The sequence below is a fragment of the Microtus pennsylvanicus genome, chromosome 1, assembly GCF_037038515.1.
Source record: "Microtus pennsylvanicus isolate mMicPen1 chromosome 1, mMicPen1.hap1, whole genome shotgun sequence".
Classification (NCBI taxonomy): Eukaryota; Metazoa; Chordata; class Mammalia; order Rodentia; family Cricetidae; genus Microtus; species Microtus pennsylvanicus.
In genome coordinates, this window is record NC_134579.1 from 76,152,938 (window position 1) to 76,178,228 (window position 25,291).

The following is a 25,291-nucleotide window of genomic DNA, read 5'->3' on the forward strand; positions in this document are numbered from 1 at the left end:
GCTGCTGGGAGCCAAGCTCCGAGAGGCCCGCGTCTTTACAACGGACGGGGAGTGAGGAGAGGGGCTAGTGGGTGGGGGGCTGGTCTGCCCGTTCCCCTGGGGCAGCCACGTGTGCCCAAGGGAGGCGGAGCCGAGCCGCTGCGAAGCAGGCCCGCAGGATTCTCTAGGGGTCTTACTCCTGCGCACTGGGAACTTCAGGAATTCGCCCGGCTTCGCCTCCAGACCTTGCAGATGGCCGACCAAGGGGTGTGTGAGCGGCGGCCGGCCGAGTCCAGCGACGGCGCGCTGGGGTGCAGCCAGGCGCCCGTACGGCCTGCCGCAGGGCCCACGGTTCCAGGCAAAAAACAGCTGCCCAGCTTCTCAGTCCCATTTCGCTCCTCCTGTCTCAAGTCTCTGCTCCCCACTCCTTTCCTACCAGCCGTCAGTCTCGAAGCTAAACCTCAGTTTTAGGGCGGGTGATATGATCTAGTCAGGGATGTCAATCCCCTGCCTCAGCTTTGGAGAAATGCTCCTCTCGCTCTTCATGGCATGCGGAGGAGCGGAGGTGTGCAGCCAGGCCCCAGCCACGCACTGCGCCCTCAGAACCAAGACGTGCAGCCCACGACCCCTGCGTGCAGCGTTGCTCTGGGCTGCTGCAGACCGCCGGCTCACAGCCAGGCCTCCTACCGCCACGGTGGAAGCGCGGCCGGCAGGGGGAGCGAGGCGGAAGGGAGCGGCGGCCGGTGCAGGTGAGGGAGGAGCATTTCCCGAGGGTAAGGCTCTGCGTTCCTTCTGAACCGGTGCGCGCGCGGGGTTTAAGGCTACCGAAGGGTTCGTTCCTTTGCGCTGCGGGCTAGAACCCGTCGTAAGGCAGCGGTGGGAAGAGAGGAGCGCAGGCCAGTTACTGGGCGACAGGCACCGACCCAACAGTTTCAGGGCAGCGCCCAGGGTGGGGGCGGTCCTAAGAGTCCGGTCCTGAGGAAGCTGTCTACTGCAAGCTGGAGGGTCGGGTGGACTATCACTTGCAGGGTTTCGGGTTTCTTAAGCCAGTCTTCTTAGGGGTTCCAACTTTGTACGGTATTACTAGTGTAGGGAGAGTTAGGGAGGAAGGATGCCGGTGACCAAAGAAAGGGGTGCATATCTGCTGCGAGTGGAGCCCGTTAGCCACACAGAACACAGAACAGGCCAAGTGGGTTCTCTCACCCATCCCCAGAGAGCCTCTGCTACAGGGGATTGTTCCTATCCTGCCTGTGTCTTTGCTGTGAAGTGTTTGCTGGCCCACAAGTGCCACCACAGCAGGAAGGGGTTAATGGAAACCACGGAGACTTCCCCCACCACTGCAGGTGAGGTCTGGGGCGTCAGGACAGACCCCAGGGCCGGCCCAGAGTAACCAGGGCTTCCAGAGGTTTTTCACTTTCACTTCTCAGTGTTGGCCTCATTGAAGCCCCAGGATCTGACTGCAGCCCTAGGAAACTGTGCGGGGGAAGAGCTCAGCTACTCCACCCTGGGACGATGTACATCCCAGCAATGCAAAATCACCCGCCAGAGCCCTCCTCTACATCTCCACACAGCCTCCGTGGGCAAAGATCTTGATGCTGCTCCATCTCTGCACCGCTGCCCTGACCCTTGTGCACCTGCCCACCTGCCCAAGGCTGGGCTAGACTGTGGAGGCAGTCCCTTCCGGGGTCCGGAGGCAATGGGGCAGCCCTGCTCAGGGAAGAGGGAAAGAACCTGTGGCCCACCTAGTCTCCACACTATACTCTTTAGATCTATCCCCAGGCCAGAAACACAGGTCACTGTCACTCTGTCCCTTGAATGGCCAGCCACTCAGGGACCAAGGAATGATCCAGCGACAGCCCCTCTTTTTCACATGATTTGTTCTTAAACTTTCAGCTGCGGGCTGGGGCAGCCTGAGGATAGCAGTTCAGTTACACACACCCTCACCCCGACCCGTCTCACACAGCTCCCGGGTACCCATTCCCTGCACCTCTGGCCTTGATCAAGTCTCCACCCGGTAGTCACTAGAGCCCAGGGATGGAGGCCCTGGGACTGTAAACACCCGAGGACAGGCTGTCTGCATCATGCCACATCCTGAGTCAGCTCAGCAGAAGACCTGGGGAAAGGCCTTGACTGGGCCTTGTCTACTAGTCTTCAGCGGAGTCAGAGAGCTTCTGGGCTTCATATCCTGAGCACAAAGAACATGGCCATACTGAACGGGTCAGAGAGGTCCTAAAGATGGTAGGTGTAGAGAAGGTGCAGGAGAAATGGGGCATTGGCGTAGTGATGCCTTGAGGCCCAAGGCTTAGGGCCTGGTCCTGCACCTTAGCAGCTAGGCCTTGCTATGGTCAGGCTGGTTGCAGGGAGAAGAGGGGACAGCACCCCACCATGCGGTCTGAATTTCTCCGACGTGTCCTCAGCTCCCTCGGCCGGCCAGGCCCCGCCCCCGGCCCTCCCTGCGCCCCGCTGGTGCGCAGGGAGGTCGGAGGAGCGGGCACTGCCCACCCTCCGGATGTAAAAGCGTCCTGGCCAGAGGCGGGCGGTGCGCGCGGGGTGCGCGTGACGCTGGGGCTCCCGGGCTGTGCGGCCTGGGCGGCGTCCCACGGCTCACTTCCCCACCACGAATGCAAGCTGACCCAAGGGGCCTGTAGGGGCATTTGCTGGTGAGGTCCAGCTCTGCGGCACGGAGGGACGAAGGACTCCGCAGCCCTGGGGCTATCTGCCCTTGGCCTGTGCGAGAGCCGGAGCCACTCTACCCAGGTGCAGGGGCCGCCGGGGAGGAGGTGGAGGCAGGTGGGGCCAAGGGCAGGGCTAGACTCAGGCAGCCCCTCAGTGTCTCACCAGTGCCCTGCCATTTCAGCCTGGGACGGAGTGCTCGTGTCATAGCGGCTTCTCCTTGGGGGCTGTAAACTCTGGTGGTGGCTTCGCCGAATAGAGGGGACGCCCGGCCTCCGCTGAAGCAGCGGGATGTTCAAGGGGCGTTGGTCACACGGGGATCAGGGAGCAGAGGCCAGGGACAGAGAGCTTGGAAGGCAGGAGGGCCCTGAATTTCCAGGGCGCTTCAAGAGTTCGGACTCCCGGGCCAATAGTGGCTGAAAATGGGGGGTCTCATGACGCCATAATCCCCTGGGCCTGGGACCGACGGCTGTGAGTGGCACTACAGGCCCCCGCCCCCGGGCCCCCTGCACTGGGCTGGGCGCGGTTCGGCTGGGCGTACGCAGTCGGAGGCGGCGCCGGTCAGGCCCGGGCGCCTATGGACGCGCGGAGCCCGCTGTCTACCCGGGCCAGCGCGTTCAGCATCGCCTCTCTTGTTGCAGCCGAGGCCTCGGAGGGCGCCGCCCACCGGGGCCCTAGGCCCTCGGACCGGGCGAAACCTCGCCGGCTACCAGGATCCCCAGCCGGGATGCACTTCAGCACAGTCACCAGGGACATGGAAGGTGAGCCTTCTGTCCGCGTCTACACTGGCTGGCCGCTCGCCGGCCCCCTGCTGTGAGGCCCTGAGGCCCAGCGGGTAGAAAGGAGCTCTAGGCCGGGTGGGCGCCAACCTTGAAACTGGGACTCTGGAATAGGGAGGAAGGGCCGGCATTCCCCAAAGCCAGTCCACCCATCATTCTAAGACGCCAACCTTGGGGACTGAGCACAGTAACAAGTTCTTCAAGAGAGAGGACGACGGGAGGCTTTGAACCGGCAGGAGGAAAGATAGAGAAGAGTCAGGGAACACAGTAAAAGGGATGGGGAACAAAAACAAACAAACAAACAAATAAATAAAAGTACAAAGCATCGAGATCAGCCAAGAGGAAAAGAAATTGAGAAAACAGAAAATGCAACAAAGGTAAGAAAGAAAAAAGGAAGATACACACGGAGGAAATAAAGATACCGAAAGAGAAAATGAAGGAAATTTTGAAACAAAAAAAAAAAACGTCATTAAAGATAAAGAACAAGAGAAAGATTTATTTACTTTTAAAAGGGCAAATAGACGAATACTAGAGAACATACAGAAATAAGAAGAGGTTAGACGAAAGGGAGAGCAAGGAGTTTTGAGAGGGGAAAGAGTGTCACTGAGAAAAGAGCTAGAGGCTGGGAGTTAAGGAGAAGCTGCAGAAAGAAGACAGCACTGTGATGAGAAGTTGAAACCGGGGACACAAAAGGTAGAGGAGCAAGAACTTGGGGGAGCATCTGGTGCAGAGCAGAAGCCTGCGCGCGCTGGCGACGAGCAGGGGCCGCACACCGGTCCCGTCGTCCCGGGAGCCGGTCGGAGCGGTCGGGGGGCCCGGGCCCGCGGAGCCGCGGCGGGGGAGGGGCGGGGGGAGGGGCACGGGCCATTGTCTCGGCGGGGCGGGGCGGGGCGGGGCGGCTCCGCGGGGCCGGCCCGCGGGGTGGGGCGGTGCGGCCCGGGGCGCGTGCGGCACAGCGCCCGCCACTCGGCCCGCCGCGCGGGACGGCGCACTGATCTGCGGCGGGCGGCCTTCGGGTCATGATCTCCGCCGTGTCCAGCCCGTGGCTCACGCAGCTCTCGCACTTCTGCGACGTTGCAGCCTTTGCGGCCAGCAGCCTGAGCGGCCTGGGAGCCCCGTCGCCTGGCGCCGACCCGTTCGGCCCGCGCGAACCTCCACCACCGCGCTACGACCCGTGCGCCGCCGGCCCCGGTGCCCCGGGCCCGCCGCCGCCGCGCGCCTACCCGTTCGCGCCCGCCCCCGGGGCGGCCAGCAGCTCGGCGGCGGAGCCCGAGGGTCCGGGGGCCACCCGCGCCGCCGCCGCCAAGGCGCCGGTGAAGAAGAACCCTAAGGTGGCCAGCGTGAGCGTGCAGCTGGAGATGAAGGCGCTGTGGGACGAATTCAATCAGCTGGGCACCGAGATGATCGTCACCAAGGCGGGAAGGTCAGGCGCCCCCTCCCCGCGCCCTGCCCACGTGCGTGCGGCGCTTCTAGCTGAGTGTCCAAGGGATGCGCTGGAGCCTGGCCGAGAAGCGGGTGGAGGTGCGGCCCGCCACCTGCGGGTCCCTCTGGCCTCCCTGCTGACCCGGCTCCAGCGACAACCCCAACCCGCAGAGCACCAACCGTGAGTCCTGGAACTCCGCGAGGGAAATCTGTGGCTGAGAGTGCGCCCGACTGCGGTCAGGCAGCCGCCACCTAGGAAACTCCCGCGTGGGTTCAGTCTGCACGGCGATCTCAAGAACAAACACCCCCTAATTGTATAGATAATTTTAGGAGAGAATTAAGACCCTTAAAAGCCAGTGCGCCCAGTTTCCGGGAACTTGAGAGCCGGTTTTCTTGGGCCTCAATTTCGGCCGCTCTTGGGCCCAGTTTTCCTTAAGCCTGGCAGGGTATCCGTGCCAGCCACCCTGTTATTTGTTTTAAGGGCCGAGAGGGAAAGGGAACAATTGCAGATGCTCTAGATTTGACCAGTAGACAAAGGCGAGTGCTGGGTTGTGTCTAATGTACACACCAGCTCCGTGGCCAAGGAGGCTCAGGGCCTGTTTGCAAAGCCTTCTCGAGGTTTCTGTTTCTCTGCTGTGCAGCCGTCCCTGGGGAACCTAGGGCCTGTCCTTCCCTGTGGCTCTGTGGATTTTCTCCAGGCTCTTTTTGCTGTCCATACCCGCACAGCCGACTGAAGAGAGCAGCTTGGCCTCCTGGTCCACGAACAAGGGCCTTGAATGTCACTGGAGGGGTTCAGAGGAGAGGGAGGGAACACATAGTCTAAGTCCTTTGGAAGCATATTCTAGGGGGAAGTGGGGATTTGCCTGTGTCCTACAGAAGGTGCTGAGAGTCTGATTGGGTCTTGAGAGCTGGAGATAGGAGTTCTGGGGTGCCCGCTTTACTGGGGGGACTAGACAACAGCCGCAGTGGAGACTTGGAATCACTGCAGCACTCGGTTTCATTTTGTCAGAGCCGGGAACTCTTTCACTTTGTTGGATCAAGCAGGGGAGGCTCCAAGAAGGACAGAGAAGCCAGGATCTTAGGTATCCTGCTGCTGGCTTAGGTTAAGTCCAGAAGGTTAAGGAATTCCTTGGGCAAGGCTGTCTGTGTGGGCAAAGAAGACAGAATAGGCTCTGGGCTTGTCCAGCTCAGGCGCCTGGTTAGCAGTTTCTGTGTTTTCAGAGAAGGACCTGGGGCCCAGCCTGCTGCTGCCTTGCCCATGGTCGGATAAGGGCCTTCTTGAGGTTATAGGGCAAGACTGAGGGGCTAGGCTGAAGACAGTGGCTAAAGAAGGACACAGTCTGGGCTAGGGGTTGCCAGGTCAGGGAAGTCAAGAGTAGAGAACTGTCCTGTCCGCTCCTACCTGAGGTGACCTGACCTCCCCCAGGCGAATGTTCCCCACTTTCCAAGTGAAGCTCTTTGGAATGGATCCCATGGCTGACTACATGCTGCTCATGGACTTTGTGCCTGTGGATGACAAGCGCTACCGGTGAGCGAGCCCTTGGGACCACTGGGACAAGCTGTGTGTTCAAGGAACAGGGAGGGTGTGCTAGAGAAAACCGACTCCCTGACTGCTGATAGACTACAAATACCACACCAGCCAAATAACTCTTTCATGACCGGTCCTCCTGTACTGGCTGCTCCACAGACGGCTCTCGCCCTGCTCCCCCTTCCCTGCTTAGATCTCACCCCTACTTATTCTCTAGGAGCTTCCTCAGAAACTTACTGTAGTAACTTCTTGAGCTTCTGTCAGCCGACAGCTCAGATGCCTTTGCCTGTGTGGCTGGCCACTTTACCCGTCTCCTGGTGACCGTCTTGTCCCCTTCCCCCATCTCTAGAGAACCTTCGGTTCCAGAGCTGGGCCGGAAAGGTGGGGTGGCTGGTAAAGATTATGCAGGGCGGGCCTGGGCTGCCTGGACAATTAACAGTAATTAATAAAGGGAACATGGACCGCCCTGTGCCCAAAGCCACTGGCCACTGACGCCAAATCCAGTCTCCTGCCTCCTGGGCCTTGGGGCAGGCTAACCCGCTTGCAGCGAAATTTAAGAGAGGAGTGGCTTCCTCTTTTGCAGCAGTAGGGCCCAGACTCCCCTCACCCACCCTGCGCATTTCAGTTTTCTGGTTTGCCCACAGTCCTCTCTCTAGCCACTGTGACTTGGGAGTCTTGATTTCGCTGTGAACAGAAAGAATTCTGAACTAGGGGTCTTCTTGTTTCCCCTAAATAGCGGGACCCCTCCCACTATGTTGCCCTAGGTATGCCTTTCATAGTTCCTCCTGGCTGGTGGCTGGCAAGGCAGACCCTGCCACACCTGGCCGAGTGCACTACCACCCTGACTCGCCGGCTAAGGGCGCACAGTGGATGAAGCAAATCGTGTCTTTCGACAAGCTGAAGCTGACCAATAACCTGCTGGATGACAACGGCCATGTAGGCACCCTTCTTCCTTCTGGGCTGTCCCCACCGACTAGAGACAGAGGCAGTACTGGGGCAGCGCTGGGGCAGGTGCAGGCTTCTGACAGGGTGGCGTTGGCCTGAGGTGGGATCACCTTCCTTCTCTTCCCGTCTCTGAGCTCATGGTGGGGGGCTCTTTAATTGGAAAGGATAGACCCTTCGCAAGAAGAGGGCAGGAGGCCTGTGGAATCCCAGCCTAGGGGGGGGGCGCTTTCCTGTTGGGTGGAGCTCTGTCCTGCAGCTACCACCCTGCAGGCCTTGGGCCATCCTTGGGGTCTGAAGGAAAGGACCTACAAAAGAACCTACAACCCCACCGTTTGTCAGCTGCAAGGCCCCATGCCTCTTTAGAATGAGGGCATTTGCCCAAACTAAGGAAATACAGTTTCTTAGACTTCACTCTCATGATTCTGGCCTGAATCTTCCCCCAGCCTTGGGCTGGAACTGACTCCCACCCTTGTCTTCCAGATTATTCTCAACTCCATGCACAGATACCAGCCCCGCTTCCATGTTGTCTACGTGGACCCTCGCAAAGACAGCGAAAAGTATGCAGAGGAGAACTTTAAAACCTTTGTATTTGAGGAGACACGCTTCACTGCGGTCACCGCCTACCAGAACCACCGGGTGAGGGCCTGTTGAGGGGTCCTGGGACAGGCACACCTCTGCCCTCTCCCTCCATAGGCCGGCCCAGCCTCCTATATCAGCTTGACCTCTGTAGCGGCAACTGTCACTGCAGTCTCAAAGTTTGTTTTCCAAACCATTCCGGAAACTCCCCATCAGAGGCCTGATCTGAGCTTCACCCAGATTCCTAGAGCGCCAGCTCCGCTGCCCTCTCTGTGCTGGGGGGCTGAGGAGGACAGAGGTGACCACTTTCCCGTCCCAGCCAGGGACACTCTTCCTCGGCACTTATTTGGGGAGGCAAAGATAGGTCTAGCGAGAGAGGAAGCGCATCATGCAGGGGCAGGGGCAGTTGTGGGCCCCTTCTTTTCCAGACAGTGCAGAAGACCTACCCCTCTAAAGCTGGAAACACTCCCCTATCCGCCTCAGCCTTGGTCGGGCAGCTAGCACGGCTAGCTTACTTTGGCTTCTCCGCAGATCACGCAGCTTAAGATTGCGAGCAATCCCTTCGCCAAAGGCTTCCGGGACTGCGACCCCGAGGACTGGTGAGTGCCCTCCAAAGAAAAGGCTAGAGCCCCCCCCCCTCCCCGCGCTTGGCCTGGATGCCCGAAGTTACCCTCTCCCCGTTGCAGGCCCCGGAACCACCGTCCCGGTACGCTGCCGCTTGTGAGTGCCTTTGCTCGCTCTCGGAACCCCGTGGCTTCCCCCACGCAGCCCAACGGCGCAGAGAAAGGTAGGATCTGGGGTCGTGGGATCGCGGTCGCAGCCCGTGCGCGCTCCGCCCGGGTCTGCCGCCGCCGCACCCGGCCTCGCCTGCATCCCGGGGCGTCGTGGCTTCACCCGTTGCACAAGGAGGTGGCGGGCGGGCAAGCGGGCACTCGTCCTCCCGCTCTCTGCCCCGCCCGCCGCGCCCCGGACGTCGCGGACCCGGGGTGGAGGTGGGGGCTGTGGCCCGGCAGGTGCGTCCGGGACAGTCCCTGCCCGGCTCTCATCCCCGGCTCTCCCCGCAGACGCGTCCGAAGCCCGGCGAGAATTCGACCGTGACTCCGGACCCACTGCGCTCGGTGACGCCGCGCACCCTCCGCAGTTGCTGGCGCGCGTACTGAGCCCCGCACTGCCCGGGTCCGGCGGCCTCGTCCCTTTACCCGGAGCGTCCGGAGGCCGACATAGTCCCCCGCATCCCGAGCTGCGCCTAGAAGCGCCTGGTGCGTCCGAGCCGCTGCACCACCATCCCTACAAGTACCCGGCCGCCGCCTACGACCACTACCTCGGGGCCAAGAGCCGGCCGGCGCCCTATCCGCTGCCCGGCCTGCGCGGCCACGGCTACCATCCGCACGCGCACCCGCACGCGCACCCGCACCACCACCACCACCCCGCGGTGAACCCCGCAGCCGCTGCTGCAGCCGCCGCCGCGGCCGCAGCCAACGTGTACTCGTCGGCGGCCGCGCCTCCGGGTGCCTACGACTACTGCCCCAGATAGTGCGCCCGCGCGGGCCCCAAGGGCCACTTAAGGACGCGCTCCCCCACTGGGGAGCCTTGCGGGCCTCTCGCCCGCCAGTGCCAAAGCTCCCGTCCGAGGCGGAAGGAAGTGGTATTTATTGTTCTCCGCGAGACCGCGTCGCCTCCGGCCCGGCCGACAATTGCAGTGTAGACGACCCGAGTGAGCCCCGCCTGCGGGCGGTGTAGATATGTGTAGATATGTGTAGATACTGTAGATACTGCACCGGCGCCGATTTCATAAACGGTTTCGCCTCTTTTGGAAACTGCCAGTGTGGCTATTTATTTGCAACCAATTTGAGCGGGCATCTTTGGGAGTGAGGAACTTGGTCTTCCCAGCCCCATCACTAATGAGGGGCGTGGAGCAGGGGTCTCCTCAGCTCTAACCAGCCCTCCCCTTTCTGGGACAGCTCCCCGGGTTCCCACAGGCTGTCCCCAGAGCAGGCAGTGGTTTTCACTTCAGTTCTCCTACTGCAACTCCTACTGCAGAACTCGGGCCTGAGCGCTGACCAGTTTGCAGGTCTAGACCTCCGAGTTTTTCCGTGGAAGCCGGGAATGATGGTCTGGACAGGACACTGTCCATCCGGCCTCAGATGGCATGTGGGAAGAAGACAAAAAAGACAAAAACAGGATTCCTCTTCCAGCAGCGCCCTGGCTTGGCACCAGCCCAGAGTTGCGTTTCCCCTGTTTATTGACTTTATTCACTAAAAGTCCCCACAGAGTGACAGAGGGAGGGGGCGGGGGGGCGTACAATGACAGTGGTCGTGAGTCATCTTGAAACTCCCGTGTGAAGCAATTTTCCCCAGGCCAGGTGGCTGGGTGACCTGTCTCCATTAACTCAACACCATCGAAGTGGCCAAAGGAGCCCTTTGATCCCTCCCTTCCTGGGCAGGAAGGGCCAACCGAAGGCCAGCCAGAGTCAAGGCTGACTTTTGCCTCAAACAAATGGGAAATGCTGGGTTCTATCCCTGGTCTTCTGTTTCAGTGTGTTCATGGCGCTTGCTGCCAGCTGAGACACCCCTTTCCCAGGCACTTCCAGATATTAGCCCCAAGTCCAACTTTGTCTCATGTCTGACCTGTCCCAGGTTGGGTGGCCAGCCCCTTCCCTCCAAGGGCATCTAGCACCAGGGCGTGAAGACTTCTGAAGCTTCTGTCCATGTGACCAGAGGAGCCATAGCTGCAGGGAACTCTTCTGAGGGCAGCAAGTTTCCTTCTGCAAGCGACAGTGGGCTCTGTTCCACATCTCATACTTTTGTCCCTAGGAAGCCAGGAGCTCCGTGTCTACTGGAGTGGTAGCCTGGGGTTTGTCCTGCAGAGGGCAATGGTCGGCTTCAGGCAGCCCTTCTCCCCCATGGAATGCAGCCATATCACATTCTTTCAACAAGCAAGGCAGTTTCAGTAGAGAGCTTCTTCACTTTTGTGTTTAAGGCTGAAGCAAGCTGTCCCAGCACCCGGCTTCTCTAAATAGGGGTGGAACCCATCACAGAGCAGAGACCCTAAGTGTGTAACTCACTGACCTTGAAAATATCCCTGCTCCTACAGAGCTGGCACATTCACAGGAGAACCAGTCCTCGACTAGCCACGCGAAAGCACATTTTATAACTGAGGTCCTCACTGGTATGATTTCTAGTGTCGGCCGGAGGCAGCAGAGACAGGTGCTCTCTGCACCATGGAGTGACCCTCAAAGACCAAGGGCTTCTCCCTCGTCCCCAGGGATGAACCTAAAAACATCTTGTAAACAGGAGGCCATGCAGGGGCACACTGCTGTCATGTTCTCCTTCCTCCTTTATGGTTTACTGTGGGTCTGCTTGGCACTTTTTCTGGCCGCTGATCCCAGGGAGCTGACCTCCTATGGGCAGCTGCCTCTGAACAGCCCTTGACTGCCTTATGGGAGGTGGATTTTCAGAAGTTCCTTTTTCTGTGATAGCCAATCTGGCTTTTTGTTTGTTTGCTTGGTGATTATATATATCAAGTAATAGATATAGATAGATAGATAGACAGACAGACAGCAGAGGGTTCGCTATGTAGTCCTGGCTGTCCCAGAACTCACTATGTAGATTAGACTGGCCTCAAACTTACAGAGATTCACCTGCCTCTGCTTCATGAGGGGTTTAATTCTTTAAAGACTTGCTCCACCATGTCCTGCCTTGTCTTCTTACTGTGCACAACCCCAGCATAAACTTTGCATTCCTAATGTATTTGGAGGCAGAGCCTTTAGAATGTGGGAGTGGGTTGATCTCCCCTGAGAAGGATTAACAGCCATTTAAAAGACGACAGGGGTTCTGCAGAGATGGCTCAGTGGTTAAGAACACTGGCTGCTCTTCCAGAGGACTGGAGTTCAGTTCTCAGGACCCCACGGTCGCTTTCAATGTGCCACAGCCAATTTCAGGAGCATTTGACAGATGCCCTCTTCTGGCCTCTACCAGCACTGCCAACATAGGCACAGGCAAAACACCCATACACATAAAATAAAAATAAAATTTAAAAAGGGGGCCCCTCACTCTTGTGCCACAGGAAGACTCAAGAATATGGCCATCTGCAGCCCTTATGAGAGCAGACCCTTCCAGCTTCCAGAACTAAGAAAGAGAAATGAGCACACCTTTAATCCCAGCTCTCAGGAGACAGACAGGTGGTTCTTTGTGAATTCTAGGTCAGCCTGGTCTATATAGAGAGTTCTAGGACAGTCAGAGCTACAAAGACCCTCCCTTCCAAAGGAGAAATGTCTCCTACTCCTGCTGCTAGCCCATGAACTATTGTCAGTTGTTAGAGTTGACTTGGATGACCAAGGGAGCCACTGTCTTTTCCTTTCACCTTAGTTTCCACTGCCTGCCCTGCTGTGCTGCATCTCCTTCATTACCCACACCCCAGTTGTTCAGCTCTCCCCTATGTTGTTCCCAGGGATCCCTAGATGGTACAGATAGTCGAGTCTAGGCTCCCATTCATGTCTCAAAATTCTTCAGAAATATAATAAACACCCAACTGGAGAACTAGCTACCACTAGGGGAGGAAGAGACGATGTCCAGAGCCACACGCAGCCTGCTAGGGACCCCCAGGAGCGCCTGCTCGGCAATGGTGCCTTTGTGTGAAGGAGTGTGGGGGAGCACCGCGCTGGCTTGGATCTTCCCCCAGGGAAACATTTGGGATGCAGAGGACAAGGGGAGACTGCTGAGGGGTGCCTAGAGTGGTGTTGACAGGAAGACCCTGGCTGTTCTGCAACTCTGGCCCCCAGCCTCAGCTGGGGAATCAGGAGTGTGCGTGATTTGTCTGATGACAGAGTGCAGGACAAGACACGCAGCTCCAGGTGAACTGCAGATCAAAGTGGCAGCCAGAGGGAACAGGGTCAGCATGGCCTTGGCAGGCACTGAGGGATGGCCAAGGAAGCAGGATAGCAGGACAGGCTACTTGGCCTGGGTCTGTGCCTCAGTTTCCCCCTTGGTGCTGTGGTGCTGCTGGGATCTGTGTGGACTCTGGAACACTCTTTGTCTATGTTTCCGGTCCTGTGTGTGTTTCTCGGGGTTCCAGCTGAGCTTGATCAATGAGTCTGCTCCCCGCCACCCCTCCTCCTGCATCTCTCCACCCACCTTTACACCCTGCTGTGGATCTAGCCCAGACCAAGTAGAGCCTGGGCCCCTGGCCCTGCAAGGCTGGTGGGACCTTCCTCCTGGCAGTGAGTCTCACGTTCTTTGCGTTTCCCTAACCACACATCAAGCCTTTGATTCAGTTCCCTTTCCTGCTTGTTGTATTACTTCAAACCAGATGGGCTCCTCAGATGAAGTCTGGAGACTCCGTGTCTGTGTAAGGCTGCCAGGTCTGTGTGTGGGAAACAGCAGAGGTATTCGGCTAACAGCACTGGGGCGGCGGCGGCGGGGGGGGGGTAGCTCTCACAGAATGAATTAATGGATGGCATTGCAACATCCTTTATCAGTTTTCATTTGCCAGTTTCAGGTACCAGCTTCACCCTCCCACCCCCGTCTACCATTCAATGCTCCATCTCTGGACTTCGGGTTCAGGCCTCAGCCCCACAATGTTCCCACCTGTCTGAGACGTGACTGCTTTTGTCTTTTCCTAGGGCCCCTCCCTACACAGACCCCGCGTATCCTCCTCCTCTTCCTGCCATTCTAGCCCTGGTTCGTGGCAGCACCCTGCCTTCCACCCCTGCCTTTTACTGCAGACAGATTTCTTCGATTTTTCCCTAAGACGGTGTCTCTTGTGCAATTGCTGCACGACAAGGGCGCCAGTGACAGCACCCAGGCTCCTGAGATGGCTGTGAGTTAGACCCTCGCCCTGAGGCCCTGACTCTGCTCCTAGGTGGCTGGACTAGAATCCTCCCCTGTAGAGCTGACTCTCGGAGGCTGGTGAGCTGCTCTGGTGGATAGGGACAGCCTGGAAGGCTTGGGGGCATAGACCCGCTACCTTGTTCTTCCTGTCCAGTCAGCTTCTGGTTCTCCTGGGCTCTTGTGGTGAAGGCCCCTCCCTCAAGGTGAGCTAGTTTTCCTTAGGTGGGAGTATTCCCAAGAAGAGTCAAGCCCACAGTCAGAGCCCATCTCACAGGAACTGGCTGCTTCTCTCCTGGCTCGAGAAGCTATCAGCGGCATTCTGAGACCAAGCACAGTCTTGTTCCCCTCACAGGTGGCCTCCAGGGGACCAGTTGCTGGGCAAGGACGGCCTCCAGGTCCCTGCATGGGACTGACCTGCTGCTCAGTCTCAGACTGTCCTTGGCTCTTGGTGTCTAGGTTTCCCTCCAGCACTGTTTCGGATGATTCCCAGCCTAGTGTCTTGCCTCTATCTGGACTAACTGTCTGGAAGGCAAGGATCCAATCACCAAAGACTGGCTTACAGTAACAAAGCCTTGGGTTAAGTTACAAGGAGATACTACCTCACACCCAGTGTTATTATTTGTTGGTTGGTTGGGTTTTTGCTTGTTTGTCTTGTTTTTTGAGAGAGGGTTTCTCTGTATAGCTCTGGTGATCTTAGAACTCATTTTTGTAGAGCAGGCTGGCCTTAAACTCAGAGATACCCCTGCCTCTGCCGCCCAAGTGCTGGGATTAAAGAAAGAGGGATATTCTTAAAAACAAAATAAACAAACAAAACAGAAAATAGCAATGTGGCTGAGAGTGTGGCTTAGTGGTAGGCCCATGCCTAATGCCAGAGAGACAGAACCCAAGCGCATTCAGTCCCCAGCTCTGCAAAATAAACCAAAAACAAACAAACCCCACCACAAAAGCAGGCTGTGGCGGCTCACAGCTGTAATTCCAGCTCTTGGGAGGCTGAGGCAGAGGATTAGACAAGACTGAAGCCAGCCTGAGCTACATAATGAGATGCTGTCTGAAAAAAATACGCCAACAGATAAAAGAGCAGTAAGTGTAGCTGAAGGAGAACAGCAATGGCAGCTCAGGTAGCTCAGGCACAGGCGTACAACAGAGCTGCTGGGGTGGGGTGTAGATTCAGTACACTTTTATCCCGTGATCTAGCAGTTCTACTCCTTGAGACACTCCAAAACAATTGAAACGGGCACCACCCTGTACGTGCACACCCACGATCGCAGCTGCATCACTCACAATAACCGAGAGGCAGAAGCAACCTACATGACCCGTGGCAGATACATAAGAAGCCAAGTGTGTGCATCCATTCAATGGAATATTACCCGGCCTTCAAAAGGAAGGAGCCGGACACCTGCTGCAGCACAGAGGGACCTTGGCAGTTTGCTCAGTGAATCAGCCAGTGATGAATGGACAAGTTCTATGTGATGCCGTGTATGTGAGGCCACCAGAGATCTGGAGACGGCTCTGGGTTAGAACCCAAGTCGACTCCCAACACCCATCTGTGTCTCACAACCACCTGTAATTCCAGTCCCAGGGGATCTGATGCCCTCTCTGAATTCCTCAGACATTAGGTCCTCATCTGGTGTACAGACATAATGCAGGTAAAATACCCATGCAAAATATATAGAATAAAATAAAAACCCGGTGTGATGGCACACACTTTTAGTCCCAGTGGCTTGGAGGCAGAGGCAGGTGGATCTCTGTGAGTTCAAGGCCAGCTTGGCTTATACAGAGGCTACCAGGCTAGTCATCGGCTACACAGAGAGACTGCATCTCAACACACACACACACACACACACACACACACACACACACACACACACTAAATGAAGTAAGAATAAATTTAAAACAGAAAGTAATTAAAGTTTTATTTTATTTATTTATTTATTTGTTTAGTTCTTAAAGATAGGGTTTCTCTGTGTAGTTTTGGCTGTTCTGGAACTCACTCTGTAGGCCAGGCTGGCGTCAAACTCACTATCTCTCTGCCTCTGCCTCCTGAGTGCTGGGATTAAAGGTATGGGCCACCATGACTGCCTGAATTAAAACTTTGAATCGGGGGGCTGGGGAGATGATTCAGCAGTTAAGAACACATGTTGCTCTTGTAGAGGATCTGAACCACATGATGGTTCACTGATGTGGGATTCCCCTCTGTATGCCGTGAATACCATTGGTTAATAAAGAAACTGGCTTGTCCTGATAGGGTAGAACAGGACTAGGTGGGGGAAACTAAACTGAATGCTGGGAGTCAAGGGAGAAGCCCTGGAGCTGCTGCTGGAGACAAACGTGCTGAAACGTTGCTGGTAGGCCACGACCTCGTGGTGATGCACAGATTAATGGAGATAGGTTAAATTAAGATGTAAGTTAGTCAATAAGGAGCTAGAGCTAATGGGCCAAGCAGTGATTTAAATAATATAGGTTCTGTGTGATTATTTCGGGGCTGAGCAGCCAGGAACCAACAAGTAGCCTCCTACTACAGTTCACTGCTATCCATAACTCCAGTTTCAGAGGAGCTGAGCCCTCTTTCCATCTCTGTGGGCACAAGGCACACTAGTGGTGCATATACATACATGCAGGCAAAACTGTCATGTACAAAAAGTAAAATAAATCTGAAAATAAAAATTCTAAATGGGGGAATTTGAGTGGAACAGATTAGTCCTTTTTTTGGTGTGTGTGTGTGTGTGTGTGTGTGTGTGTCAGGGTTTCTCTGTGTTACAGCCCTGGCTGCCCTGGAACTGTCTTAGTAGACCAGTCTGTCCTGGAACTCACTTTAGGAGACTAGGCTGGCCTCAGATTCACAGAGATCCACCTGCCTCTGTGTCCTAAATAAGGATAAAAGGTGTGCGCCACCACTACCCAGCTCAGGTTGGTACTTTTAAGAAACAAAAAACCAAACCAAAACCTTCAACTAAAATAAGGAAAGTAGAACGGTGGGTGCCAGGAGCCAGAAGGAGAGGATAGGGCTGGTTACTGAGGCATTTCGGTTTTGCAAAATGACAAGTTCTTGAGATGGATGCTGGTGACAGTTGCACAAGCCTGTCATGCACCCAGCACCATTGGGCCCCCCTTACTAATGGGTCAGCTGGGTGGCAGTATTGTTGGGTCTGGTGGCAATGCTTATAAAGGAGCCAAGTAGATGGCAATATTATTTTGTTTTCTGGTGGTATTGGAGCTAGAACTGGGGCCTTTGGACACGCTAGGCAGATCCTGTAACACCGAGCAAACCCCTAGTTCCAAGATGTGTGCATTTACACACACTTGACAAGCAAATACACGAAGAGTTTGCAGACTCCCACCCCGTCACTCCTGTGTCCCTCTCCAACAGGAGTGATTTCCTCCCCTGCGAGTTTTTGGCAATGCCTAGGATGCTTTTGCTGTTTGTCACTAAGGCGGGGTTGTATCCATATAAATGGTAAGTAGAGACCAGGAATGTTCCTCAGAATTCTTTTGAGACACAGTCCCTACACAGCCCTGGCTGTCCTGGAACTCTCTGTTCCAGCTACAGACACTCACCTGACCCTGTCTCCCGAGTGCTGGGATTAAAGGTATGTTCCACCATACCCAGCTCTGCTCAGTACCCTACAATGCACACACAGCTCTTGGCTCAAGTAAGCCACAGTTGAGAGGCCTGTGTAGATCCTTTCAGATAGTTAGTATGTCCCAGGCAAGAGTTCAACCTGGAGCCATGAGTTCTACTGAGCATATAGTTGCCTTGTTCCGTGGAAGCTGTCTTCTGGAGCTTCTGCCCCAGGTAGCCATACATCTGCAGTATGGTGGGGCTGCCCAGACTGGATTACCCGAGGGGGCCCAACTGTAATAGAGGTAGCCTTGAGAGACTTAATAAGGCTGGTGATTTCCTTGAGGGAGCAGGAAGCTATTAGTACCATTCCCTAGATGTGACCTCTGCAGACATCCCTGCTCTGGCCATGTCTCCTTGGTCCCAGAGTGGAGGGTATCCATGAAGCCACACATGGTCAGTCCTGCCATGCCACTGTCATCAAGAAGTCAGGAAATGTCCCAGTGGCCTTCCTCCAATGAACAGCACTGAGACTCATGTCCACCCCAGCTCCTGGCTACTTGTGGCCCTGTGGTATCTCGCTATCAGTTCTCATGCAGCGCTGAGATCATATCAGTTCATATCCCTGACTCTCGAGGACCAGTGACACCCTTGCTATGGGTAGACACGGTATGCCCTAGCAAGTGGATGGCAAACGTGCAGAGCATAGGGCCCATGACACGGTTGATGGGGTCAGGAGTCACCGTGAGGAGAGGGGTCATATTCACGGGTAGCCAGTGTCTGCAAGTTCACAGGCCGCTGTGTCAAGAAGGATGGAGGACTTCAGTAGTGGGTAGGGGATGGATGTAGGGAACCATGATGCTCCCACATCTGAGGTTCACATCAGCCTGGGATCAGGCAGTGGAGTCTAGGGACAGCTGGCATACCACCCGGCAGGCAACCCAATTGGTTGGGTGCGGCTGGGAGCAAGCGCATCTGAAAAGAAGATGGGGTACAGAGAGATGTGTGCTCAATGTCACAGCAATCCCTGTCCAACCCAGGACAAAGCCCATCAGCAGCACAGTGGTGACTGCCAGGAAGAACAGCTCAGCAATGGAAAAGGAAGGAAGTGCTGACATAGGGGACCACAGGAGGCCCCAGGCACGGTGTTGAGTGGAGGAAGCCTGGCCTGGCTGGCACTACCCTGAGGGACTCCACACATGCCACCCAGAAAGGACAAGCCATGGTGAGGGTCAGCGCGTGTGAAGGCTGTAGGCATTGGAAAGGCCAGTCATGTCAGGGCGGGAGGGTTTTCCTGGGGAATGGAGCTTTTGCTAAAACATTGTCAAAACTGGGGTAATGACTCCATCAGTAAGTCTGTTCAGTGCTTGCTGAGCAGCTGTGAATTGATCTCCAGAACCCATGTGGAAAGCTGGGTGCAGCGGCACACATCAGGGACCCAGCCCTGGAAAAGTGGAGACAGGAGGAGCCCTGGGACACTGGCTGGCTGACTCCACTGAATCTATGATCTCCAGGTTCAGTGAAAGACCCTCCTCAAAACCTAAGATGGGACGTGACTGAGGAAGACACGTGATGTCATCTCTGGTCTTATATCCAAGTGAGCGCATGTCACACACACACACACACACACACACACACACACACACACACACACACCCCTCTTGTCAAAACTCCCAAAACTGGATGGTAAGGGAAGATGAATTTTCCCAAATGCAATTTCTTTTGTGCATAAAGATCAACTTGCTGGGGGTCTTTTCCTCTCATTTCAGCCTCTTCCTGGCATATCTCCTGTTCCTCCTCTCCTGCTGGAGCATGGTTTGTCTCTCCAGACTGACTGATATCCTGCCGTTAGGCGGCTCACAGCAGAGGAAGACTGATGATCTTTGCAGGGTGAGCTGGTCTCTCGGGAACAGCTGGGCAGGGAGGTTGCAGTATGCTCTGCCCTGGCACTTCCCTGTACCCTCCTACCCTGTGCCATCGCTTGAAGTAGCACAAGGCCAGCTACATGGAGCTATACAATCTTGGACTTGGCAGCCTCTTTTCTAGTCTCTGCGATTGTGTTACAGAAAATAAGTCAGTCAAGCCATTGCTTGCCCTCTCAGCCCCTTCCCTGAGCTTCCTGGGAGCTTATGTGTCTTGGCATAGTCTTGGGTATTATTATTATCTGTTGATGATGTTGTTTTTGCGGTAAGGATCAAACCTTGGGCCTCAAGGATGCCAGGCAAGGACTCTACCACTTAGGCAAGTGGCACAGTTTCGCTACCCCAGGGCCTGCAGAGTCAGAAGGACAAGAGACTGAGAGGGGACTATGAGCAAGGCCTTTGTTTCACACTGGAGATAGGCAAGGGCTGCAGGGCTGTGTTTTTCCTTCACTTTGATTTATTTTGGAAATGTCGGAAACCAAAAAGCTAGTGTACCAGTCAGTCTTCTGCCGCTGTCCTAAAACACTGTGATCAAGGCGACTTATAGAAGGAGGTTTATCTGGCTTATGGTTCCAGAGGGCTAAGAGTCCATCGTGGCAGGAAAATGTAGCAGCAGACAACAGACGTGATGGCAGGAACAGCTGAGAGTTCATATCTCAAGCCATAAGCCAGGAAGCAGTGAACTGGGGATGCAAGCTCAAATCCTGCCTCCAGTGGCAGACTCTCTTCATCAAAGCAGCGCATCCTAAGACTCCCAAAACACTGCTGCAAACTGGGGACCAGATATCCAAATGCCTGAGACTATGGGTGGTATCTCATACCATGCCAGCTAGCCATTCAATAAATGCCCAGGGTTAGGGGACTGTGCTGCACAGCTAGCAGCTCTCTAGCCAGACACGGGCTGACTCAGGGGAACGTTCACATCCAAGGGCTGTGGATGTAAAAGAAACATAAACCAGCCGGAGCTGAGCGGCCAGTGCTGGTCTACTGTAATGAGGCCCCGAGTTTTATCCTGCACTGCAGAAAATCCTACCAACTGAGTACCAAACAGAAGCACCCAAAACAAAGTTGCCCGAAACAAAAGTCAACCCTCTGTAAATGTGAAAGTAAAACCAGAGGGTGGGCGAGCACTTCAGACCTGAGGACACCGTCTGCATCTGAGGGAAGACACATTTGTCAGGGAAGAATGAGTCCCAGGAACTGTGGCGAGAGTTTCCCTTCTGCTCTCTATAGGGTGTCACTGGTAGGCTGGTTAGCTTCAGACTGGAGATCTCCTGGCCTCAGCTTTACCCCCAGATACATAACAACAAATGAACATGACCCACTTTTCTTCTGTCTTGTTTGTTATTTTGAGACAGGTTCCTTCTTTGTAAACCTAGTCGGTCTGGCAGTTGAGATGTAGACAGGCTGACTTTGAACTCAGACACCACTGGCTCTGCCTCCTGAGTGCTGAGATTAAAGGCATGCACCACCACTGCTCAGTCACACTTTTCTTTAACTGCTTTTTATGGTGTCGTGGATGGAAGTCTATGCAGAGACTGCATGTTCATTTCCAGCTGCCTGGACCTGAATAATCACACAGAAAATACATTAATTACGATTCTGTTTGGCCGATAAATTAGGCATTGTTCTAACTAGCTCTTACATTTTATATTAACCCATTTCTATTAATCTATGTATCACCACAAGGCTGTGACCTACTGGTAAGGTTCCGGTCTGTCTCTTTTGGCAACTACATGGCATCTCCCTGACTCTGCCTACTCTCTCTCTATATATATATATGTATATGTATATATACACATATATGTATATATATTCTGCCCTGCCATAGGCCAAAGCAGCTTTATTTATTAACCAATAAAAGCAACACATATATATATAAGTCCATCCCACATCAGAAGTCAAACCTTGGACATACTGGGCAAGCTTTGCCAATGAGCCACATCTGCAGGCTAAGTTTGTTTTTTATTTTTGGTTGTTTGTTTCTTTATTTGAGACAGGGTCTCACAGTGCAGCCCTGGCTGGACTGAAACTTGCTATGTAGATCAAGTTGGCCTAGAACTTGAAGTCAATCTTTCTGCCTCACCACCCACTGTGCTGGGATCATAGGATATAATACCAGATGCAGCCCCAACTGATTTTTCTTTGTTTGATTTTTGAGACAGTACTGTGTGGTCTGAATGAGAACAACCCCCAAATAGGCTTATATATTTGACTGTTTGTTTGGTCATCAGGGAGTGTGACTGCTTGAAAAGGTTTAGAAGGATTAGGAGGTGTGGCCTTGTTAGAGTAGGTGTGGCCTTGCTGGAGGAAGTGTGTTACTGGGGGTGGGCTTTGAGGTTTCAAAAGCCCATTCCAGGTCCAGTCATATTCCCCCTGCCCCCCTCTCTGCCTGTGGATCAGTACTGCCCCAATGCTGTGCTCCCTACCATGATGATAATGGACTAAGCCTATGAAACTGTTAGCAAGCCCCTAGTTAATGCGTTCTTTTATGAGTTGCTGTGGTTGTGGTGTCTCTTCACGGCACAGAAGTTGGTACCCGTGACAGGTTGACCATGCTGCTTGTTGGCAGAATGTGAACTTTGGGATCAGGGGAACTGCTGAATGCTTTAAGTATAACGTAAGAGGGCATACTAGTGGAGCATGGATGCCAGTGGTGCTGAGAGCAAAGTACATTATAACAGCCCAGCTCAAGAAGGGAAGAGTGACCTAGAGACATTCTTGCAATATTTTGGCAAAGAAGGTGGCTGCTTTTTGCCCTAGTCCTAAAAACCTGCCGGAGGTTAAATTGGAGTTATGGATTCATGGCTTTGGCAGAGGAGATTTCAAGATAACTTAATATTGATTGTCCTGTGGTTTTTACTAATCCCTCTTACACAGATCTATAATAAAAAGAAGCAAGTTTGACAAAGAAAAATGCAAAATGTACAGTTTGAGAAGCGAAGAAGCTCCAGGAAATGCTTTACTGGAGCCTTGTGCTCACGGAGGTAAAACATTTAAAGGAAAGCCTGCTGTTAAAGGGAATAAAGGGAGTGGTGACTTCGGGGCAGGACCCCACCCAGCTAAGCTTCCAACCTGTGGAAAGGAATTAAAGGAAAGCTTAAGCAGGGAAGGAAACCGTCAACAACAGAAAGCTGCTGCAGACTGAACTTCCCTGTCCTAGCAAAGTCACAGAACTAGGCAGGTTCAGCCACACGATCACGGCTTTCGAGTCAAAGATAGAAGAAAGGGGTTGTGGAAGTCCTGTGACTAAGGAAAGCCACGGAGGCCAGGCATGTGTCAGGGGTGTCCAGGCACCGAGACCATTGTATGAAGCTGAGAGGGTGAAACAAGGATTATATAGGAGACCCCACGATGTTGGAGATGGCAGAGTCATGGGACACCTGCCAGGGAAAGCTGCTAACAAGGAATGGAACCAACCCTAGAGAGGGAAGTGCATTGCAGTCAACAAAGCTGAAAGGAGTTGGAGATCTGAGGAGCATTTTGGCATCAGACATGGAGATGCCAAGTTTGGAACATGCCTTGCTGAGTTTTAGCCTTGTTTTGGTCCAGTATTTCCTCACTATGCTCCCCTTTCTTCCTTTTGGAATGGTAATGTATATTCTGCTACTCTATGTATGTTGTAAGTGTGTGATCTGCTCTTTGATTTTGATTTTACAGGGGTTTACAGATTGCCATTAGTCTCAGAAGAGACTTTGAAACTATGTTGAGACTGTTACAGACTATGGAGACTTTTGAAGTTGGACTGGATACATTTTTGCATTGTGGTATGGCTACAAGTCTATGGGGGCCAGGAGGTTGAATGTAGTAGTTTGAATAAAAATTTCCCTCCCATCCCCCCAACCCCCAACCCCATGCCCCCAACTCCCTACCCCCTGTGCCCAAAGACTCATCTATGTGAACGCTTGGTTCCCAGTTGGTGGTCTATTTAGGAAGGACCAGACTTGTTCTTGCTGGAGGAGAAACGTCACTGGGGGTGAGCCTTGAAGTTTCAAAAGTCCATGTCAGGTCTAGTCTGTCTGCCTGTCTGTCTGTCTGCCTGTGGATCAGGATGTAGCTCTCAGCTACTGCCTCAGGGCCCGCTTGCATGTCACCATGCCCCCTGCCTGATGATAATGGACTAAACCACTGAAACCGTAAGCTAGGCTCAGTTAACTACTTTCTTTTCTAAGAGTTGCCGCGGTCAGAGTGTCTCTTCACAGCAATAGAACAGTGACTGTAACAAGTGTCTTGCACAGCCCAAGCTGCCCTGAAACACATACATCATAGAGAGCTTTGGCTTGTTGGAGATGCTCTTGGGGACCCCATGAAGGAAGCGTGCCTCCCCTGATATCATTCCACCGAGAGAGGAAGTCATCTGTGCAGGCATCTTGTCACCAGTCCCTAGTGGCCAGGGACACTGATGAAGATGCTAAAGGTTGAAGCGGGAGAGCGGGTGCTTCAGACACAACTGCTGTGTGGTACACAAACACCCTGTGGCCCAGCTCCTCTTGGACCCCGACCACAGTCTCTAGGTGAACCCATCAACTTATTATCCAGCAACAGTGACAAAGTCAGATGAGCCAGTTCTGAAAGAGTCCATGCTTATAACGACAGAACTAAACACCTCTGGCCTGATGCCCTGGGTAAATGCCCTGCTGCCTTCCTATAGGTCAGATTTCCCATCTGAGTGAAAGAAGTCTAGTGTCCGTCTCCTGCTCCAACTGTGCTGGGCCCACCTTGATACTGAGGTGCCTTGGGTCCATGCAGAAGACCCAGAGACTGTGAGACCCAGAGTGCTTGGTAGCAGCAGTCAGGCCCCGGTCACCTGCATATAGTGGAGGTGGGCATCTTTTAGCGTGAAGGCTGACATGCTTTCTCTGTAAATACTGGCTGTGGCTCGTGGGGCTCTGCCATCCCTGATCAGACATCATGGGGCAGTTGTGGGGCACACGCGTGCGTGGGGATGGGTTTGACTGTGGGCCGCGCACAGGGGTAGGGAGAGCTGTGTTGGGCCGCACATGGGGGTGGGGGGGTTTGTGAGCTGTGCACGGGGGTGGGAGGAGTTGTGGAACACACGTGGAGGTGGGTGGAACGGTGGGCCACGCACGGGTGTGGGGAGCGCTGTGTTGGGCCACTGTGTGGGGGTGAGGAAAGCTGTGTTGGGCCACACATGGGGGTGGGGGTGGTTGGCTGCAGAGTGCCGGAATGCCCAGTTCCTCTCCCTGGCAGGGGTTGCTATGAAAGCAGCCAGCTTTTATTCTTTCGTGTGTTTTTGAGATAGCCTCCTTCTGTTGAAGCACCCATTTAGCTCCCATTTTTTATTTTATTTTTGTGGGGAGAGGCCTTACTATGCACCCTCGGCTGGCCTGAAACTCTCTATGCAGATATGGTTGGCTTCACAGAGATCTACTTGCCTTTCAGGTGCTAGGATTGATGGTGTTTTAAAGTTCATTTGCTTTTTTATTTTATTTTTTGTGACAGGGTTATCTTGCTGCATAGCCCAGACTGGCTTCAAACTTGCAATCCTCCTGCATTTACTTCCCAATGGTGTAGGCTTCCACACTCACCGGAAATGAGCACATGCTACCAACCCTGGCTTGATACTGCTAGCCACGCCCTGTCTCCTCACGGTCCACAGTGTCCCCCTTCACTGGGTGTTATATGTTCCCTGGGCCGAGCTGGGGAATCTTTCCTATAGTGTCTACCAGGCTCTACCAGATGAACTTCCCACCTATCCATCCTATCCAGATACTGCCTTCCTGTCTGGTTCCTGGGCCTCGCTGAAGGCCAGAGAATGGCTTGCTGACCCCAGGAAGCCAACAAAGTGTAAGGAGAGCTCATCCACCATGCTACCTGAGACACGGGGAGTCCTCAGGCAACTGAAGAACACCTATGGGGGTGGGAGTGGGGGCGGGGTTTGCAGGCTGAGGCCTCACAGCAGAGCAGGGCCTGGCAGACCCTGCAGCAACACGCCTTTCCCGGAGCTGGTGGGGTTGGTGGTTCCTCACCTTGTCTGTACAAAGGCATACAGCAAGTTCAGCTTTAATGATGTCATTGATGCCAGCTTGCTGTCTGCCACTTCGGGGTTCCGCATGAAG

At 54.4% G+C, this 25,291-nt stretch overlaps 1 protein-coding gene across 4 annotated transcripts; it reads left to right on the plus strand.

Moving 5' to 3' along the window:
* The first annotated feature begins 706 nt into the window (after positions 1 to 706).
* Tbx1 (T-box transcription factor 1) lies at positions 707 to 9,722 on the plus strand. Of its 4 annotated transcripts, none has more exons than XM_075969458.1 (9): positions 707 to 752; positions 3,294 to 3,413; positions 4,512 to 4,854; positions 6,280 to 6,381; positions 7,146 to 7,317; positions 7,807 to 7,962; positions 8,434 to 8,501; positions 8,589 to 8,689; positions 8,967 to 9,722. In XM_075969458.1, the coding sequence occupies exons 2-9, from the start codon at positions 3,380 to 3,382 to the stop codon at positions 9,434 to 9,436; spliced, it is 1,446 nt and encodes a 481-aa protein (XP_075825573.1). In that variant the 5' UTR covers positions 707 to 752; positions 3,294 to 3,379; the 3' UTR covers positions 9,437 to 9,722. The 4 variants fall into 4 exon arrangements, with proteins under 4 accessions (XP_075825573.1, XP_075825554.1, XP_075825563.1 ...); XM_075969448.1 differs by lacking the exon at positions 707 to 752 and adding an exon at positions 2,490 to 2,736; XM_075969466.1 differs by lacking the exon at positions 707 to 752 and adding an exon at positions 2,490 to 2,639.
* Positions 9,723 to 25,291: the final 15,569 nt, after the last annotated feature.